This window comes from Hemibagrus wyckioides, linkage group LG06 (assembly GCF_019097595.1).
Source record: "Hemibagrus wyckioides isolate EC202008001 linkage group LG06, SWU_Hwy_1.0, whole genome shotgun sequence".
Classification (NCBI taxonomy): domain Eukaryota; kingdom Metazoa; phylum Chordata; class Actinopteri; order Siluriformes; family Bagridae; genus Hemibagrus; species Hemibagrus wyckioides.
Genome location: NC_080715.1, coordinates 19,259,573 through 19,281,189, shown reverse-complemented (window position 1 = coordinate 19,281,189; position 21,617 = coordinate 19,259,573). Strand labels below are relative to the sequence as shown.

The 21,617-nt window shown below is 42.8% G+C and overlaps 1 protein-coding gene across 7 annotated transcripts in view; it reads right to left on the bottom strand.

Moving 5' to 3' along the window:
* The window catches only part of caska (calcium/calmodulin-dependent serine protein kinase a), a 143,169-nt gene that overhangs the window by 60,148 nt on the left and 61,404 nt on the right, over positions 1-21,617 (bottom strand). For all 7 annotated transcript variants that reach the window (XM_058392034.1, XM_058392036.1, XM_058392032.1 and 4 more), the window contains exon 2: positions 6,492-6,604. In XM_058392034.1, the coding sequence (XP_058248017.1) occupies positions 6,492-6,604 (113 nt within the window). The remainder of the gene's footprint in view (positions 1-6,491; positions 6,605-21,617) is intronic.

The following is a 21,617-nucleotide window of genomic DNA, read 5'->3' as shown; positions in this document are numbered from 1 at the left end:
ACAATATTGTTGACACAGCCAATAACTGTACACACCGCATGCCTACTTAAAGAACGTGTGAAGTAGTGTTTTTGCTGTTAAAGATATTATGGAGCAGATGAAGTGCTTATGAGTTTGTTTTGAGAGCAAATTAAATTCACACACACTCTTAACAACGTAAATATTGATCAACTGCCCGATTTCACCCATTTAACTTCTCTATGTTTTCTATTGACTGATTGTCTGTAGGTTTAACCCCATGGCAACCCGTTGCCAATAAACTACCAGAACTTGTACCTAATTCTAAGAAGAAATTAAACTGCGGCCGGCTCTTTCTGTTTAATCGACTGCGGTTTTATTTTTCTTCGCTGCACTTCTTATTTTATAACGTGTCTCGTTTCTCTTCTCTACTGAAATCAGTATGAAGCATCGAAAATATCTTTTGGAGCAAGTTCCGCTGAGACGGTCACCGATAATTCAGAGCAACAGTTTTAACTGTAAGAAATTGCCATAGCAACATCTGGTCTCTGGTTCAGGGCACATGACATGCCATTTTTCATGACACACATCAGTGAATCAAGACTCTTCTCTTGACTGGCACCAAGGTGATGGAAAGTATTTTTCACTAAAACAAGTAATTTATAGAACCTTCATTAATTAAAAAAACAATCTAGTCTGGTACCTGTACAGATTTTTACAAGGGTTTTATTTAGTCATTTATTCATTAACTCATCTTCAGTAAAGGCTTCAGGGCTGCACTGAATCTGGAGTTTATCCTGTGAACACTTAAGGAGGGGAGCAGATATTTGATGGGATTTCAGCATCATTTCAGCAGAGAGGCACATTCTCACACTCATCTACACCCCAGATCTGACACGTCTTTGGGAGAAACCCAAAGGAAACCCATGTACACAAACCTGTATTATTACAAAACCATATGTGAACAGATCAGAATGTCAGAGTTTTAGCTTAATGATATTCTCCATCCTTAACCTTAACATTCATGGAGGCCACCAAGTAAGGACTTATTCTGTTCAGCACTTCTCAGTAAGGGTGTGTGCTTAAATACTGGAAAGCCCTGCATACTCAGCTACTATAAAAACCTAACTGCTTCAATGTGACAAGAAGGAAGTATTCATTATAAGGCACAAACAGACAGCAATCATCAAATCTTCCTCCTCTTTCTCTCTGCAGTGATAGATAGGCTGACTACAGCAGATCGTTGTGAAGCTTTGTAATTGAGGCTGAGAGTTGAGTAAATGAAATAGCGAGACGGGATCTATCCATTCAGAGCATGTCCATTTGAATTGGACTCCCTGGAGATGTCTCGGTGTGCATATGAAGGAAGCCACCTCTTCAGCGTCAACCTCATGCTCACAGGCACCACGCTCGCAAAGCCGAACAGACTGCTTCACTGGCACAACCTGAGACGCGGGCACTAATAACTGCATTAAAAATTCAAACAGTGCTAATGAAAAGCCACAGAGGCACCCGGGAAGATGAAAGGTGCAAACCATGTGCCACTATGAATATGATAATATTGGCACATGCATTAGGATCAAGCGTGCGGTCCAGGGCTAATACGCGGGGAGAAGAGGTGTGAGGAACAGGGTTAAAAACAATGATTTCTGAGCTCTGTTTCTATGATTCAAGTCGACTATGGAGAGTAAAGTCAAACGTTTGGCCTGGGCTAAATTTAGTTTTTAGTTTAGCAACACTGTAAGCAACAAGAGAACATATTTTTATTTTATTTACAGATTTAGCTCAAACCTGACCGCTCTATAAAGTACAAAAACTAACCGCTGTCACAAAAAAAAAAAAGTGTAGGGTGGAGTATCAGTAAAAGTGATGGTGCTTGTAGGACTTTAATACGTGGCTGTTTTGTTGAGCAGGGATGGATTTTGGGCTTCACAGAACCCTGTCTCTCAGGCTCTCCCTCCCACTGCGCTTCAGCACACAAGTCCCATACGAGGCCACTTCCTCTCAGGTCAATTCCACTGTTTGAGATTTCGATTACTGTGCTCCATGCTTTCACTCCCCACTGGCTCACAACCAACAAGGACGCACGCTGAGTGACAGGGTCAGTGAAAGGACACATTCAACTGAGTAAAAGCCTTCGCTGTTTATCTTTTGTGCCCCAGAGAGGAGAAGAGAGGTCTATGAAATATACCCGGTGCTGGAGGCAGACTGTTCGTGAGTGTTTTATTCAAGCTTGAAGAATGGTGGGAATGAAAATGAGAGCATCCGAGAGCTTCGGCCACTGAGCAGAGAGAAAGGAACACACACCCAGTGTGCCCTGCTATGACAAATGGATTTTTCCATTCGCTGTAGGAAGCAGAAAAACAAGAGCTGGCCGAGTTTTCGTGTTCGAAAACGTTGGACAGCGAGCTGATTATTGAGCAGCTTTTTCCTTAGAAAACCTTTATGTGAGAGAGGTTTTAATGTGTGCCATGGAGGAAAGAAAAAAAACAAACCAAAACAGAGTCATTCAGTTATATATGAGAGAACCTACAGGATGATCTAATGCAATTCTCAGGGCTAGAAAAACAGAAAGCAAAATCTATCCTAATCATCCATCCAGCACTCCTACATTCCTCCCGGGCTGCGCTTGTTATTTTATCCAGACTGTGCATGGCTACGCTGTCGGCTTCGGTTTGCTCTCTCCTCCATTCTGCCCGGCTTCTTTACATCAGCAGCTCCCACAAGCCCCTGACTGGATTAGCTGCTCGATGCGCCTTCTGCTCAGCTCTTGACTCGAGCTCCTCACATTTCGCTCTCCATTAACACTTTTTCTGCAAGTCTTCACACTGACAAATTTATCTCCTTGACCGTGTTCGAGACACTGACACTGCATACCAATAGGAGATTCCCTCTACAACAGCCAAGAATGACTGCTAGCACACGCAGTTAGCGAGCGGGTGAGACTTCACACGTAATTTAATAATGAATTCGATTCGTCTGCGGCACTTAAAGGAAAAATTCGCCCCGAATGACTCGCATATTAACCTTTATATAAATAACAAAGGATCTTCAGTGACATCCATTTATTTTGTGCCGACGTTTCGGCAACATGTTCCACTACTTTCACTTTGGCTAACGGATTTCTACATTACCCACAATGCTGTTTAAATACCTCTGCCTACATAAGGACAGCAAAACTTCAATGCAATGCAGCTTTGGTCCTTTAGTCTGTCCAGCATTCTCTCTACCTCATCTGCACACTGTGCTGAAAGTCATCAGCCTCCACATCATGCTAATATCGGCATCAATGTCATCGCACTTTCGTCTGGCAGATCTCTAACTAGCGAGCCAACGCTTAGCCATGACTCAGCTCAGCCGAGTCAAACGTCTGCCCTGCATTCTCAAACTCTGTAATGTTTGCTGTCTCCACAAAGCTGGATTTTGCATCAATAAGACATTGATCATCACTGGGAAACGGTGACTAAGAAACAGAATCTCTTGCTGTTTTGTTTTTAATGAGCTCACAGCAAAATCAGACTGTTATCCCTTATGTTCAGGATCGTTCAAAATTTTTCCCCAAATAAACATCACTGTAACTTCACACTGCAATCACAAACATATAGCATCATCTAACAAATTAACAACAGGATCACTAATCACACTGCAAATATTTCAGTCTAAACATGGTAATGACTTTTATTATTAAACATTTAACCCTGAGGTTGATTTAAAAATAAATAAATAAAAAACCTTCTCATGGAGGCTGGATGTAGAATGAGACAAAATGGTAGAGGAAAACATTGGTCAATGGTGTAAATATACTAGAAGATCACCAAGATTGTAAACCGCTAATCAATAACTAATCCAAACCATTCTATTTCAATGCTGTAGAGGACCAGGTCTAAATAAACTAAGGTTTTCTGCTACTGGATATACAAATACACACACTGTCAGAATAATGAGCTGAAGGTTCCAACTCTGTTTAATCACCTACCAACCGGCAAATAGAAACAGATATAGCCTTTATTTGTCACATATACACTACAGCACAGTGAAATTCTTTTTTCGCATATCCCATCCTTTGAGGTTGGGGTCAGAGCGCAGGGTCAGCCATGATACAGCACCCCTGGAGCAGAGAGGGTTAAGGCCTTGCTCAAGGGCCTAACAGTGGCAACTTGGCAGTGCTAGGGCTTGAACCCTCTATCTTCCAGTCAACGACCAAGAGCCTTAACCACTTGAGCCACCACTGCCCCATGTGGAAAAGCACAAGCCAGACTGGTTAATCAAGCAAACCAATAAGTTATTTTCCATCTTCTTCGTTATGTGACTAAACTGATTATTGTACATTTTCCTTAACTTTGTTTTGTTTATATGAAACAACACATCATGAGTTTAGGTCTACTGTACATTTTACAGAAATTGCTACAGTCCTTGATAATTCCCACACACACACACACACTTTTCTAACACTACATTAATATACAGGTTTCTCTACCACATCTGGTCATCATAATAACTGCTAACCTGCACAACAGTGAAATGGTATCTGCAGTGCAACAAGTCACTTAAATGAACAAGACACTGTCGAGCCACAAAACACAATTAGAGGAGACAGTGCTGGCCTAGTGATGAGGCGAACACACACACACTCAACCACACTCTTACACACACACACACACACACACACACACAGCTGCTCTGATAGATGGCCAAGGTCAGAGCTGTGAGTAATTACAGCACAGAGCCAGACTCTGCATGTACACACACACAGTTTTTGATTGCGAGTGTGCACCAGTTCGTACACAGCCATATGAGACTCTGTGAGTGTGAGAATGGTTGTGTCTGTGTGTGTTAAAGCTGCACAACATGTCTCATTACGCCATGTGTTTTGTGTATTTGATTATGTGCATGTTTCGTGTATTTAATTACAGCATGTTCTCCCACACAGTGGTACTCAAGCGGGGTCCATGACGAATAACCAGGGCATTCTTGATTTGTTTGTTTTAGCTCGATTTTTGTCTCTCACATTATTAGCTTCTTACTATTCCTGTTTCTGGAAAGTTCTGGAATAAAATGGGCAAATAAATAGCCAAAACATTCCTATACAATAAATAATAAAGCAAAGAGAAGTAAATGATGAACTAAATATGTTAATAGGTGTATTAATTAAATCTTTACTGAGTTTCTTTTTTTACCCCACCTTAAAGGGGTTAAAAAAATGGATTTCAATTTAATAATTCATTAATATAATGAATATTAAGAAATATTTTACTCTTCTTATATTGTCATGTAATAGCATTGTCTTTCCTCCATGTTTGGGCTGAATGCTGTTTTAGCAGAGGAAGCAGGAGGAGCAGCATGAGGTCAGAAAAGAAGTCTTTTCCAAAAAAATAAATAAATAAATAAATAAACAGACTAAACTGTGGAAATGAAATGGCAGGAGACTAAGTGTGTGTGTTCTAGTGTAGGATCAGTAGCTCAGTCAGCTCTCCTCATACTCAGACAGAAACAGCTCTTCCTTCCTACAGAAAGTACTGATGAGAAGACTGGAGAGCTCAGAAGTTCACACAGTGTTCAGCTAAACTCCTGCACATTACCCTGAATGTAGTGCGCAGAATAAAATGTACTGCGTGAACTAATGCCATAAACCATCCCTCAATTCAAATAAACACTGTATTCCTTCAACACTCATTTTTCAGTCTGCTCTTAATTACAGACAGATCTGCTACTCAAGGTTCAGTGAAAAGTTTGTATGGATGGAATGCATCTAAAAATCTAAAAAAAACTGTTACAAATGGAGTATGAAAACTTTCACCATTATGTGAAATACCAGGATGCATGAATATAGATGAATACACAAGCACACCGACACGTATACACACCCACACGTCATCTGGCAGACCTAGCTAGCTAGCTACCTACTAGTAAACTACTCATAATTTATGTAGTTATGATTTAGGTAATTTATTTAACAGCAGCTAAACATGTAAAAATACAAAAAAGGCTTTTTTCTTCATCACTACTTTTCCCAAGAACATCAATCTCTAATTAAAGTACTAAGAAAATCTGTTTTAAATACAAAACGAATCAGAATCAGCCATTAAAACAGATAATAATAATAATAATAATAATAATAACAATAATAATAATAATAAACAACACTTTCTCCCCAAATTGGTCTTGCTAATTCCCAGCCTTTAGCCAGCTCTCCCCTATCACATGAAAACATGGAATCAGGTAGGAAGTACATGTACTTCCTCTGGGATGTGTGAAGCCAGCAAACGGCATCTGTTAAAACTGCTGCTTGTGCATGTTAACAGTGCAGCATAATACACACATGGAGGACATGCACACGAACATGTGCTGCCTGTGACTGGCTAGTCACTGTGATTGACAGGAAAGTGAGAGAGAGCATGGTCGAATTTGTTTTCTTGGTTCTTGTCCACGATGACCTCCCAATGACAGGCTCCCGAGTAGCACAACAACCGAGCGCTCAACCCAGGTTCATGACGAATTTAAAGCGAAAGTGTGTATGTATGTATTTATCTCACCTTCTGTGCTGAGGCCAGGGCTGGAGGTGAACTTGGCCACGTCTACAATCTTCACTGCAAACTGCTGGCCTGTCTCTCTGTTGATGCATCTCCTCACCACGCTAAATGGCCCCCTGCATCAGAAAGACACAGACACATCAGGTTAGAAGCTGTATTCAGCACTGGCATCATGTTATTGTGTACATTTTCACAGCTCGACATTTTCACAGCGCTGCAGCAGACAGCCTCGGATCTCGCTCTCAGCCAGAAAACAGCGGATGTGTTTAAGGCTACAGAGGTCTGGCTTTAGCGGAGTGCTTTTACCACAGAGGCAGTGATGTAATTGAAATTCATAAAACAAATCCGGGGAGGACCTTGGGCAGCGAGTCCAAAACATTTATTTATCTAGTGTCAGTGCCTTCTCTGCTTCCACTGCCATCTAAATAATTGAGCAATTGTTGCTTTTGCCTTGGTATTAATGGGTAATCCAGGCCTGTGGGTCTGCACACATCTCTTTCATCCACCACACACACACACACACACACAGGCTAAGTAATGTAATAACTGCTTTAATATAACTATTAATAAGTGGACGCAGCCCTACAGCAGCTCGAGGACATGCTAAACTGAGTGATTTTTAAGCACGAAGAGACGTATGAGCCGGATAGCGGAAGAGGCTATATTTAGTGTCGAGAAAGTGTGTATATTTAGCCTGAGAGGAGGAAAGGACTTGAGGCAGTAACACCATGACACAGGGTCACACACTTCAGAGAGGAAGCAAGAGAAGTCTCTGCACTGGGTCACGCTGTCAGACAAAACGAAGGCATAGATTCCGTGAGAGGAGGATTACTGTAACCTCTCACAAGTCCAAACCCCTTGAGAGAGAGTACGTGTGGTGTGTGTTACACGTTTCCTCCTTGATGAATTGCTCCTCCTGTAACTAATGGTTTTTGGGGGTGATGCAGATGTATAGTGATGTTTGGGAACTTTGACAAGGACTAATTGTGTTTTCTTGGCCTGAGTATGTGTGTGTGTGTGTGTGTTTGTTCATTCTCCTGGTGCTGTGGCTTTAGTTTACTCTCTCAACTCAGTACCTAAGACAAGGATAATTGAATATTTACTTTGGAAATCCACCTGCATGAATGCTTTCAGCTCATCAGCCCATCATCCAGACTTCATAATATGGGTTAAGAACTGAAATTAATTCTTTCAGCAGTTAGTAAGGAACAATGCATGTACCAGTACAATAGCTAGATTTTCGTGATTGGGGTTGATGACTGACGGTTCGTCTGAACTCTGAATTATGTTTGTACTGCATATGTGTGTGTGTGTGTGTGTGTGTGTGTGTAATAGTCATGAAGTACGAAACATCTATGGACATATTGGAGCGAATAAGAAACTAATCACAAGCAAGTTTTTTTTTTTTGTGCAGCCTTATTTCATCAACCAGAAACACATAACGTTAATCAGCTAGCTGTAATGAAGGAGAGTTATGACAAACAGACAGACCTAGAATCCATTAGCAGACTCTCATCTTCTCATTACACTTACCATTACCTACAAGACGTATCATTACTTTTTCTTTTTAAACCATCTACTGCTATTGCTGATGGCTGTAATCATCAGTGTTATTGTTACTGCAATGGCCTTGCTGTTGATAGTACTGCTATTCTGGTCATTGTAAGAATTAAATAAATAAATAAATAAATAAATATACACAATGCAAATTTGACCGTTTTTTTTATTTAGCATAGACACGACTTGCTAGACTCTTGTCTGGGTCTCTTCCATTCTTCTGTAATCGCAGCCAAGAAGTCATTTGTACTTTACCGAAAGGTCGCTCGATGGCAGATCGACTTGATGGCCGAACCGAACCGTTTGGATTTCTCAATTCTCTTGAACTAATCAGTATAAAGCAAGAGATTTGTCACCAAGTGTCAGTGCGGTCAGGACGGCGGCTCTCAGAAGTCACGCATGACTTTATGGAGTGAACGGTCAGTGGCCTGCTGCTTCGGTGCTTGTGAGTGTGAATGCAGGGTGAGGGATATACAGTACAAGCACACTGTCCTGAAGACACACGGACCGCCTTTGACCTGAACTATGCACAGCCTGAGCGCTAGGGTCATATATTCAGTCACATACAGTATGTAGAAAGGACATTAATCAGTTACAATTACATTATTCACTGTTTAGTGTCACCCAAATGAGGATGGGTTCCCTTCTGAGCCTGGTTCCTCTCAAGGTTTCTTCCTCATATCATCCCAGGGAGTTTTTCCTTGCCACCGTCGCTTGCTCATTAGGGATAAAATAAAATAGTTTAATAATTTAATTTAATAATTTATTCTTATTTCTAGTTATTTTTTTAATTTTCATTTTTCCCCTCCCCTTTCTCCGTTTCTCTTCTTTTGTAAAACTGCTTTAAGACTGCTTCATTGTAAAAGGTGCTATGCAAATAAATTGAATTGAATTGAATCGAATCTCCATCATGCACTGTTATCACGTCACACGGTTGGGAAAAAAACAGCAGGACAAAAGGGAACGCTAAATCACAGCAGAATAAAGACAAGAGATAAAAATCCTTCACTTGAAGCCCTGATTAAAATGTTTAGAGGGGAAAGTGTTAAAAGGGCTGTGTTAAAACAGTGGGTGTGGCAGGAAGACTAAACATCTCCATTAAAGTTCCCACATGTACAACTCTCCTCTGCCTGGATGCTAATGCTCACGTCTCTGATCTGCACACTGACGCTGCATGGCGAGCGGAGCGGGGAAGGACACATATTAAAGGGGCTCATTATCACATGATGCTGCTAATTCCAGAGTGACGGGTTTCCCCTCAGCTCAGTGTTTGGAAGCAGATGGCACAGGGTCCAAAGCTGCTTTACTGCCAGAGCCTGAGGAACAACAACAACCACCACCTCACTCCACACTAATGCAACCTGGACTCCATACTGCCTTCAGTCAAAATAACACACACACACACAGCATCTCATCCAGTCCAGCACTGCATAGAGTTTACTATAATGAATATGGACTGTTAATCTTCAGGGCAAAATACAGAGCAGAGACGATATGCAAATAGATTCATTTAACAGCTGTAGTGTAAAAGTAACTTAGGGAACAGCGTTTATGTGTGCAAATTAATACGACCAAAGGGCAGGAATTACATGTGCAGCAACCTCTAGATAATTTTGTGAAAGACCAAATTCCACCATTTACAGAGCTTGAATAATGAGAAAACAGATCTGAATTATACCTTGGTGTCTAAATGATCAAAACGTTACATATTCCCTCGAATGAAGCCTTGTTATTGCTGCAGTAAAGACGGCTTCACGTTAATTATTCACTGCACGCTTGCACTTTCCCTAAATACTTTAGAGAGTGTTTAAACAGAGCCTTAAATAGGTTCATTAAAAAGCCTTACTGGCAAAATGTACATCAAAATCACATCATGCATACTTATGCCCACATTTAACTTGTATTATGAAGTGTTTTCTGGCATGTTTGGTCACTGTTCTTCATATAATTTCAGTTGGGTGTACTTTCTGGGAGTCTGAGAACAAATAGCACATGCAAAATAAAATCTCATTGAAATACTGCTTCCACCTCTTACTGTCACACGATATCACTCACGCCATTAATCTTTGCAGATCCCCTGCAACACACCTACAATTAATGCGCTTACTAATGCAAATTAGGAAAAAGGGATCTTGGTAAATGCAGTGTGATGTAGCGTTTAATACGGATAATGTATAAAATCATGTAACTGATCAGTGATTAAATGATGAACATGCAGAGGGTCTTCCAATAGACTTCCAATAGTGTTGATCATGAATCCTGTCAGTCCCGGCATGCCTCGTGTTTTCAGTCGCATGTACCTGCGTCACGTTTCAGACGCCATTATAGATGTTCCTGTGTTTCAGCATCTCATTGTCGAGCTTTTGTTGTGTGCAGCTTGTTCGGAGTCTGCATTTTTTTTTGCCTTGTTTCTTCGGTTTAGATTTATTGTTCTTGTTCTCACGGTTTTAGTTTTGCACTTTACACAATCAAAACCTGCGCTTGCATCTGCTGCCTTTACAAAAACCCTGACAGCTGAATACCCCTGCGGATCTCAGTTACTCTGCCTGAGAATAAAATGTGATACTAGGCAGTAATGTGATGGATAAATAATAATAATACAAAACAGAAAAGCTTAGAAAAAGAAACTAAACATTATGTTAAAATATAAAAATTCAGTTGCATAACCTGACCGGTAGCTGAGAGCGAGTGGCCATGTGACCAAGACCCTTCTGTGTTCATGCATCAATTAGGCATAACATTATAAGCACCTCATTGTGTTGGTTCCCCTTTTGCTGCCAAAACAGCCCTGACTCTTCATATACTGTGTATTCTGACACCTTTCTATCAGAACCAGCATTAACTTCTTCAGCAATTTGAGCAACAGTAGCTCGTCTGATGGATCGGATCACACAGGCCTGCCTTCGCTCCCCTGGTTCATCAATGACCCTTGGCCACCCATGACCCTGTCGCGGGTTCACCACTGTTCCTTCCTTGGATCACTTTTGACAGATACTGACCACTGCAGGCCGGGAACACCCCACAAGAGCTGCAGTTTTGGAGATGCTCTGACTTCAATCACTATACTCACTCTCTGTCTACATCACAGCACTCCTGTGTGTCTACTCACGTTATGCACGTCCAAATACACCCCCCACACCACTCAGAACTGACTATCTTGAGTATTCAGTTGTAGACTGTAGTTGTGCAGTGTAGAAGAGTGTAGCAGTGTGAAGAGTGTAGCAGTGTGAAGAGTGTAGCAGTGTAGAAGAGTGTAGCAGTGTGAAGAGTCCAGCAGTGTAGAAGAGTGTAGCAGTGTAGAAGAGTGTAGCAGTGTGAAGAGTGTAGCAGTGTGAAGAGTGTAGCAGTGTAGAAGAGTGTAGCAGTGTAGAAGAGTGTAGCAGTGTAGAAGAGTGTAGCAGTGTAGAAGAGTGTAGCAGTGTAGAAGAGTGTAGCAGTGTGAAGAGTCCAGCAGTGTAGAAGAGTGTAGCAGTGTAGAAGAGTGTAGCAGTGTGAAGAGTGTAGCAGTGTAGAAGAGTGTAGCAGTGTGAAGAGTGTAGCAGTGTGAAGAGTGTAGCAGTGTGAAGAGTGTAGCAGTGTGAAGAGTGTAGCAGTGTGAAGAGTGTAGCAGTGTAGAAGAGTGTAGCAGTGTAGAAGAGTGTAGCAGTGTGAAGAGTGTAGCAGTGTAGAAGAGTGTAGCAGTGTAGAAGAGTGTAGCAGTGTGAAGAGTGTAGCAGTGTAGAAGAGTGTAGCAGTGTAGAAGAGTGTAGCAGTGTAGAAGAGTGTAGCAGTGTGAAGAGTCCAGCAGTGTGAAGAGTGTAGCAGTGTGAAGAGTGTAGCAGTGTGAAGAGTCCAGCAGTGTGAAGAGTCCAGCAGTGTGAAGAGTGTAGCAGTGTAGAAGAGTGTAGCAGTGTAGAAGAGTGTAGCAGTGTAGAAGAGTGTAGCAGTGTAGAAGAGTGTAGCAGTGTGAAGAGTGTAGCAGTGTGAAGAGTCCAGCAGTGTGAAGAGTGTAGCAGTGTGAAGAGTCCAGCAGTGTGAAGAGTCCAGCAGTGTGAAGAGTGTAGCAGTGTAGAAGAGTGTAGCAGTGTAGAAGAGTGTAGCAGTGTAGAAGAGTGTAGCAGTGTGAAGAGTGTAGCAGTGTAGAAGAGTGTAGCAGTGTAGAAGAGTGTAGCAGTGTGAAGAGTGTAGCAGTGTAGAAGAGTGTAGCAGTGTAGAAGAGTGTAGCAGTGTTGAAGAGTGTAGCAGTGTAGAAGAGTGTAGCAGTGTGAAGAGTGTAGCAGTGTGAAGAGTCCAGCAGTGTGAAGAGTCCAGCAGTGTGAAGAGTGTAGCAGTGTGAAGAGTGTAGCAGTGTGAAGAGTGTAGCAGTGTAGAAGAGTGTAGCAGTGTAGAAGAGTGTAGCAGTGTAGAAGAGTGTAGCAGTGTAGAAGAGTGTAGCAATGTGAAGAGTGTAGCAGTGTGAAGAGTCCAGCAGTGTGAAGAGTGTAGCAGTGTGAAGAGTCCAGCAGTGTGAAGAGTGTAGCAGTGTGAAGAGTCCAGCAGTGTGAAGAGTGTAGCAGTGTGAAGAGTGTAGCAGTGTAGAAGAGTGTAGCAGTGTAGAAGAGTGTAGCAGTGTAGAAGAGTGTAGCAGTGTAGAAGAGTGTAGCAGTGTTGAAGAGTGTAGCAGTGTAGAAGAGTGTAGCAGTGTGAAGAGTGTAGCAGTGTGAAGAGTCCAGCAGTGTGAAGAGTCCAGCAGTGTGAAGAGTGTAGCAGTGTGAAGAGTGTAGCAGTGTGAAGAGTGTAGCAGTGTGAAGAGTGTAGCAGTGTAGAAGAGTGTAGCAGTGTAGAAGAGTGTAGCAGTGTAGAAGAGTGTAGCAGTGTGAAGAGTGTAGCAGTGTAGAAGAGTGTAGCAGTGTAGAAGAGTGTAGCAGTGTAGAAGAGTGTAGCAGTGTGAAGAGTCCAGCAGTGTGAAGAGTGTAGCAGTGTGAAGAGTGTAGCAGTGTGAAGAGTGTAGCAGTGTGAAGAGTCCAGCAGTGTGAAGAGTGTAGCAGTGTAGAAGAGTGTAGCAGTGTAGAAGAGTGTAGCAGTGTGAAGAGTGTAGCAGTGTGAAGAGTCCAGCAGTGTGAAGAGTGTAGCAGTGTGAAGAGTGTAGCAGTGTGAAGAGTCCAGCAGTGTGAAGAGTGTAGCAGTGTGAAGAGTGTAGCAGTGTAGAAGAGTGTAGCAGTGTGAAGAGTGTAGCAGTGTAGAAGAGTGTAGCAGTGTGAAAAGTCCAGCAGTGTGAAGAGTCCAGCAGTGTGAAGAGTGTAGCAGTGTAGAAGAGTGTAGCAGTGTGAAGAGTGTAGCAGTGTAGAAGAGTGTAGCAGTGTAGAAGAGTGTAGCAGTGTAGAAGAGTGTAGCAGTGTAGAAGAGTGTAGCAGTGTGAAGAGTGTAGCAGTGTAGAAGAGTGTAGCAGTGTAGAAGAGTGTAGCAGTGTGAAGAGTGTAGCAGTGTAGAAGAGTGTAGCAGTGTAGAAGAGTGTAGCAGTGTAGAAGAGTGTAGCAGTGTAGAAGAGTGTAGCAGTGTAGAAGAGTGTAGCAGTGTGAAGAGTGTAGCAGTGTAGAAGAGTGTAGCAGTGTGAAGAGTGTAGCAGTGTAGAAGAGTGTAGCAGTGTAGAAGAGTGTAGCAGTGTGAAGAGTGTAGCAGTGTAGAAGAGTGTAGCAGTGTAGAAGAGTGTAGCAGTGTGAAGAGTGTAGCAGTGTAGAAGAGTGTAGCAGTGTAGAAGAGTGTAGCAGTGTAGAAGAGTGTAGCAGTGTAGAAGAGTGTAGCAGTGTGAAGAGTGTAGCAGTGTGAAAAGTCCAGCAGTGTGAAGAGTCCAGCAGTGTGAAGAGTGTAGCAGTGTAGAAGAGTGTAGCAGTGTAGAAGAGTGTAGCAGTGTAGAAGAGTGTAGCAGTGTAGAAGAGTGTAGCAGTGTGAAGAGTGTAGCAGTGTAGAAGAGTGTAGCAGTGTAGAAGAGTGTAGCAGTGTAGAAGAGTGTAGCAGTGTGAAGAGTGTAGCAGTGTAGAAGAGTGTAGCAGTGTGAAGAGTGTAGCAGTGTAGAAGAGTGTAGCAGTGTAGAAGAGTGTAGCAGTGTAGAAGAGTGTAGCAGTGTGAAGAGTGTAGCAGTGTGAAGAGTGTAGCAGTGTAGAAGAGTGTAGCAGTGTGAAGAGTGTAGCAGTGTAGAAGAGTGTAGCAGTGTAGAAGAGTGTAGCAGTGTGAAGAGTGTAGCAGTGTGAAGAGTGTAGCAGTGTGAAGAGTGTAGCAGTGTAGAAGAGTGTAGCAGTGTAGAAGAGTGTAGCAGTGTGAAGAGTGTAGCAGTGTAGAAGAGTGTAGCAGTGTAGAAGAGTGTAGCAGTGTAGAAGAGTGTAGCAGTGTAGAAGAGTGTAGCAGTGTGAAGAGTGTAGCAGTGTAGAAGAGTCCAGCAGTGTGAAGAGTGTAGCAGTGTAGAAGAGTGTAGCAGTGTAGAAGAGTGTAGCAGTGTGAAGAGTGTAGCAGTGTAGAAGAGTGTAGCAGTGTGAAGAGTGTAGCAGTGTGAAGAGTGTAGCAGTGTGAAGAGTGTAGCAGTGTAGAAGAGTGTAGCAGTGTAGAAGAGTGTAGCAGTGTGAAGAGTGTAGCAGTGTAGAAGAGTGTAGCAGTGTAGAAGAGTGTAGCAGTGTGAAGAGTGTAGCAGTGTAGAAGAGTGTAGCAGTGTAGAAGAGTGTAGCAGTGTAGAAGAGTGTAGCAGTGTGAAGAGTGTAGCAGTGTGAAAAGTCCAGCAGTGTGAAGAGTGTAGCAGTGTAGAAGAGTGTAGCAGTGTAGAAGAGTGTAGCAGTGTAGAAGAGTGTAGCAGTGTGAAGAGTGTAGCAGTGTAGAAGAGTGTAGCAGTGTAGAAGAGTGTAGCAGTGTAGAAGAGTGTAGCAGTGTGAAGAGTGTAGCAGTGTAGAAGAGTGTAGCAGTGTGAAGAGTGTAGCAGTGTAGAAGAGTGTAGCAGTGTAGAAGAGTGTAGCAGTGTGAAGAGTGTAGCAGTGTAGAAGAGTGTAGCAGTGTGAAGAGTGTAGCAGTGTGAAGAGTGTAGCAGTGTAGAAGAGTGTAGCAGTGTAGAAGAGTGTAGCAGTGTGAAGAGTGTAGCAGTGTAGAAGAGTGTAGCAGTGTAGAAGAGTGTAGCAGTGTGAAGAGTGTAGCAGTGTAGAAGAGTGTAGCAGTGTGAAGAGTGTAGCAGTGTGAAAAGTCCAGCAGTGTGAAGAGTGTAGCAGTGTAGAAGAGTGTAGCAGTGTAGAAGAGTGTAGCAGTGTAGAAGAGTGTAGCAGTGTAGAAGAGTGTAGCAGTGTAGAAGAGTGTAGCAGTGTGAAGAGTGTAGCAGTGTAGAAGAGTGTAGCAGTGTAGAAGAGTGTAGCAGTGTAGAAGAGTGTAGCAGTGTGAAGAGTGTAGCAGTGTAGAAGAGTGTAGCAGTGTGAAGAGTGTAGCAGTGTAGAAGAGTGTAGCAGTGTAGAAGAGTGTAGCAGTGTGAAGAGTGTAGCAGTGTAGAAGAGTGTAGCAGTGTAGAAGAGTGTAGCAGTGTGAAGAGTGTAGCAGTGTAGAAGAGTGTAGCAGTGTGAAGAGTGTAGCAGTGTAGAAGAGTGTAGCAGTGTAGAAGAGTGTAGCAGTGTAGAAGAGTGTAGCAGTGTGAAGAGTCCAGCAGTGTGAAGAGTGTAGCAGTGTAGAAGAGTGTAGCAGTGTAGAAGAGTGTAGCAGTGTGAAGAGTGTAGCAGTGTAGAAGAGTGTAGCAGTGTGAAGAGTGTAGCAGTGTAGAAGAGTGTAGCAGTGTAGAAGAGTGTAGCAGTGTAGAAGAGTGTAGCAGTGTAGAAGAGTGTAGCAGTGTGAAGAGTGTAGCAGTGTGAAGAGTGTAGCAGTGTAGAAGAGTGTAGCAGTGTGAAGAGTGTAGCAGTGTGAAGAGTGTAGCAGTGTAGAAGAGTGTAGCAGTGTAGAAGAGTGTAGCAGTGTAGAAGAGTGTAGCAGTGTAGAAGAGTGTAGCAGTGTGAAAAGTCCAGCAGTGTGAAGAGTCCAGCAGTGTGAAGAGTGTAGCAGTGTAGAAGAGTGTAGCAGTGTGAAGAGTGTAGCAGTGTGAAGAGTGTAGCAGTGTAGAAGAGTGTAGCAGTGTAGAAGAGTGTAGCAGTGTAGAAGAGTGTAGCAGTGTGAAGAGTGTAGCAGTGTGAAGAGTGTAGCAGTGTAGAAGAGTGTAGCAGTGTAGAAGAGTGTAGCAGTGTGAAGAGTGCAGCAGTGTGAAGAGTGTAGCAGTGTGAAGAGTGTAGCAGTGTGAAGAGTGTAGCAGTGTAGAAGAGTGTAGCAGTGTGAAGAGTGTAGCAGTGTGAAGAGTGTAGCAGTGTAGAAGAGTGTAGCAGTGTGAAGAGTGTAGCAGTGTGAAAAGTCCAGCAGTGTGAAGAGTGTAGCAGTGTGAAGAGTGTAGCAGTGTGAAGAGTGTAGCAGTGTAGAAGAGTCCAGCAGTGTAGAAGAGTGTAGCAGTGTGAAGAGTGCAGCAGTGTGAAGAGTGCAGCAGTGTGAAGAGTGTAGCAGTGTAGAAGAGTGTAGCAGTGTAGAAGAGTGTAGCAGTGTGAAGAGTGTAGCAGTGTGAAGAGTGTAGCAGTGTGAAGAGTGTAGCAGTGTGAAGAGTGCAGCAGTGTGAAGAGTGTAGCAGTGTAGAAGAGTCCAGCAGTGTGAAGAGTGTAGCAGTGTGAAGAGTGTAGCAGTGTGAAGAGTGCAGCAGTGTGAAGAGTGTAGCAGTGTAGAAGAGTCCAGCAGTGTGAAGAGTGTAGCAGTGTGAAGAGTGTAGCAGTGTAGAAGAGTCCAGCAGTGTGAAGAGTGTAGCAGTGTGAAGAGTGTAGCAGTGTGAAGAGTGCAGCAGTGTGAAGAGTGCAGCAGTGTGAAGAGTGTAGCAGTGTGAAGAGTGTAGCAGTGTGAAGAGTGCAGCAGTGTGAAGAGTGCAGCAGTGTAGAAGAGTGTAGCAATGTGAAGAGTCCAGCAGTGTGAAGAGTCCAGCAGTGCACAATTACCCACTCAAATGTTCTCAGTGTAAGCTGTGGGTCACCTCAACAGGGTCAGCCGGCACAAAGAGTGCACGAAGTAGGCACTGAATATACAAGACCAGTTGTTGCCATAGCAATGACAATGACAGTCATACAAAAATCATCAATAATAAGAAAACTGCTGGCAGAGGATTTCCTTGGCATTTCTATCCAGAGATAAATGTGAGGAAAAAGGATTTCTGAACTGGAAAATGTCTGAGACGTTTCAACAGACAGAGCAGCTCTTTGATTTTATGTTACACAAGCAGTACAAACACCTGCATCAGTGTGAAGTGTGAACTGTCACTAACTTGTATGCTTGGGATAGGAATACTTGGTAGACCCTCTGCCAGCTAAGCATATCCCTAAGTGAGACCAAAGCATCATGGGAGTGTTAGCACTGCCCACCAGCAGCTGCTGCCATAATCACATGCTATGCCACTAGTGGTGATGTGCTGCAGGACACAGTAAGGGGCAGCTTTAGTGCCAGATATAACAGGGCACCATGCCCACTGAGCAGGGTGCAAGGCCACACACGCACACAAATGTGTGAGGCTTGTTCTTGGCAGAAGGAAGAAGTGACTGCTAAATACAGGCAAAGAAGTTGGAAAGCAGGCACATGCTGATACGTCCTCAGCAGCACAGAGGAAAATACACTGGCAAGCAGAAACATGAGACAGGGTGAGAATGAAAGCAGGATGGAGACGAAGATGAGGAGGGAAAATGTGGAAGAGGATGAAAAATTAGAAGAAAAGCAGAAGATGAAAAATAAGCTTTAAACAAAGGGGGAGGAAGGAGAGCAAGTTGACTTCAGGTGGTGTTTGTTCACAGCTGGGCTGCGTTACAGAGAGAGAGAGAGAGAGGAGAGAGAGAGAGAGAGAGAGAGAGAGAGAGTGAGCGAGAGAGGGGGAGAGAGAGGGGGGGGGAGAGAGGGAGAGAGAGAGAGGAGAGAGAGAGAGGGGGAGAGAGAGGGGGAGAGGGGGAGAGGGGGGAGAGGGGGGGAGAGGGCGAGAGAGAGCGAGTGAGAGAGAGAGAGCGAGAGAGTGAGAGAGCTGAGGGTTATCATAAAGAATCTCATACACCCGCAACACATGTGAGCAGACTTGACGTATACTACTGTGAAGATTAACATAAAGCTATATGCATGGAGAAGAGGATTGTGAGAGATGTGTACAGCTTCAAAATCCACACTGAATGTGGTGCAGAGGTCAGATGAGTAGAGAAGTAGATCTGATAGCACTGGGGTTAAGATGTGACCAGACTGGTCAGTTTCGTAGTGGATACAGAGCAGTCAGTCAGTCCATTGTAGGGCACTATGCACACACACACACTCACTCACAGATTTATTCACACCCAAAGTTTAATCTAACAACTGCTGGGAAGTGGGAGGAAACAGGAGAACCTGGGGAACCCTAAACAGACATGTGGAGAGAGAGAGAGAGGTGGGAGGAAACAGGAGAACCTGGGGAGCCCAGACAGACATGTGGAGAACATGCAGAGAAATCACACACAGACAGAAGCAATGTGTACACCATGTACGTGTGTGAAACACAGATAGCACCATGCCACACTCATTTAGGGGTATGTAGGGTAATACAGGACAACATTATGCAGCATATTACCTTAAATCATTCATTTTAACATTTGAACTAAATTCTTCTTGAGTCATATTTGTACAGGATTAAAGACAAGAATAAATGATCATGGGGTCCTGGGAGAATGTCCAGTTTTACAGGTACTAATTTGTGGTTTTATCCAGATCAGCAATGTCTGTGTTTTTCTTCCTCCTCCTGTTATAAAATTACTTTTTTTAAAGGAGAGAGAGAGAGACAGACAGACAGACAGAGACAGAGAGAAATGGCAAAAAAGACAAACATGAGCTGTAGATAAACATACACTCTCATGAATGTTTGGCTCAAAGATACATGCTATACAAAGTTTAGCTTTGGGGTTTGTATGTGTGTGTGGTGTCAATGCTTCTGCCATATTTGTGTGAAAATAAGCTCAGCATAATTGTAGGCTGTGAATAATTAGAAAAGCTTTACTCTGTACTAAGTGCACAGATGCCATTAGGATTAAAAGCTTGTTCAAGGTTAATTAAGCACTAACCCTGGTAATAAATATATAAATAAACATGAAACACAAGTCAAGCCGACTCGTCTCCGGGTCTTTAGAGGGCAACGTTACGCTGCTGTGAGAATAAACATGGCACTAGTATAAAAAAAGATGTGACTGCTCTAAACATAACAATACATAATTACCTAGACAAAACAACACTTAGAGGTCTGCCTGTGTGTGCTTGTGATTGTGGCTGTAACTTACTGAAGCACTACACACACACACAAAAACACAAACACACACACACACACACACACACAAACACACACACACACACAACAAGAAGACCTCAGTGGAGGCACTGCAGTGTTTTATGGCCTGTAGTCCAGTGGGGAGCTTGTATAAGAGGCAACTTAAGTTGAGAACTTTTTAACACATCACATGTCAGTTACTTACAGTGAGCATGCTGACATGTATAATGATATGATCATTTACATAAACAGCATGCCACAATATCTCCTGTAGCTACATGTTTTTAAACATGGAAACATACTTAGTTTCAGAAAAAGCCTGGAAATAATATGAATTTGGCCAGCATGTTTTGATGCTGTGTGCAACTTCGTGGTAATAACCACATATGAGTGTGGTGGTCAGGGGTGCATATACTTTTGCACCATATAGTGTAGTTTATAAGCTGTATTTGAAAGCACACTATATTGCCATACGTTTTTGGAAATCACTGAATTCAGGTGTTGTTTTTCAGGGGTTGGGCTTGGCCCCTTAGTTCCAGTGAAAGGAACTCTTAATGCTTCAGCATACCAAGACATTTTGGACAATTTCATGGTTCCAAATTCATGGGAACAGGTGGGGGGATGACCCCTTCCTGTTCCAACATGACTGCACACCAGTGCACTAAGCAAGGTCCATAAAGACATGGATGAGTGAGTTTATGGTGGAGGAACTTCACAGAGTCCTGATCTCAACCTGATAGAACACATTTGGGATGAATTAGAGCGGAGACTGAGAGCCAGACCTTCTCGTCCTACATCAGTGCCTGACCTCACAAATGCACTTGGTCAGAAAATTCCCATAAACACACTCCTAAACCTTGTGGAAAGCCTTCCCAGAAAAGTTGGAGCTGGTCTAGCTGCAACTCTATATTACACTCATGTGCATGTAAAGGCAGATGTCCCAAAACTTTTGGCAATATAGTGTATGCATTAATCAGAGTAAATTTAACACACCAACAGGCTATAGTAACGGCAGTAATTCATACGACATCTGTCTCTCATGCTCTCTAATAAGCCAGAAATTAAGCTAGTATCCACTCAGGTAAGGTATCTACACAAAAGATTCCTAGTTTTAAACTAAAAAAGGAAATGTTTTTAAATAAGGTTATAAGAAACTATACCATTTTGCCTGAAGGTGTCATTTGGCCACTCTAAGCTATTTGGCCCTGCATGATTAACATTATGTAGTCTGCTTATGAATGAATCAATTAAATGTAAAATATCCTGGAAATAAATTGAAATGAATGGATCTAGGAGAGGGATGCATTGTATACGAGTTGTATTGTATTTGTTTTAATACGAACTAAACTAAGCATACTTTGCTGAGGAAGGGCCAGGGACGCTCACCCTCACATCCACGCTGCAGACTTGTGACTTGTTCATATTCAGCTGCACACAGATGGATGACAGAAGTCGTGTTTAACTACACTGTGTAGAATAAGAAGGTCACTGTTAATGACACTTTGATTTACATGAAAGATGAGAAGTCTGAGATTTTCAACGAGTGCTTTAAAGGGCAATAAAAATGTAAGGAATGAGTAGCATGATCTTTCATGGGAATGAAATCAATTAAGAGTACAAGTAGTACCCTTCAGTAAAGTATAAATATCCTGAAATAATATTGAATTATAGTGATGAAGTGCAATTTATCAAGTGTTTTCCAGCGCTGGAAAAGACATCAAGGTGGTAATGAAGTTGAAAATATCAGATTTTAAGTGGAAGAAAAAAAAGCAAAAACAAACTTTTTTTGCTGGGAAAAATTGTAAATGAGAAACATCAGCAGCACCCTTGCTAATTTCATAAAGCAGCGAAAGGCTGGAGGCACAATGGCGGCCGGATGCCGAGGGTGAGAGTTGAGTGATCAGTGGGAATTGTATAGGCTCAGCTCTCCACTCAGCACACAGGAAGCTGTGGAGGAGTGCAGCTGCACACTGGAGCGCCATTTAAAGCTGCTGTGCAGATGGAACCAAGCTTTCAGAGCAGGAAATCAACATGCTGCTGCTCACCAGAAAAGTGTGTGTGTGTGTTCACACACGTGTGCTGGAATCAGGACATCACTAATGTGGACAGCATGAAGGAGTATTTGTAAAGCCTGCCAGGGCCTGACCCACACCCCACTGCTCTTCGGTAAGAGGAACCATGTCAGGAAAGAACAAGCACTCTCCTGAGACTTCCTTTAAAACTCTGTCTGAAGCATAAAGTGTGAGATGAGGGTCACACTGTGGTGGTCATGGCCT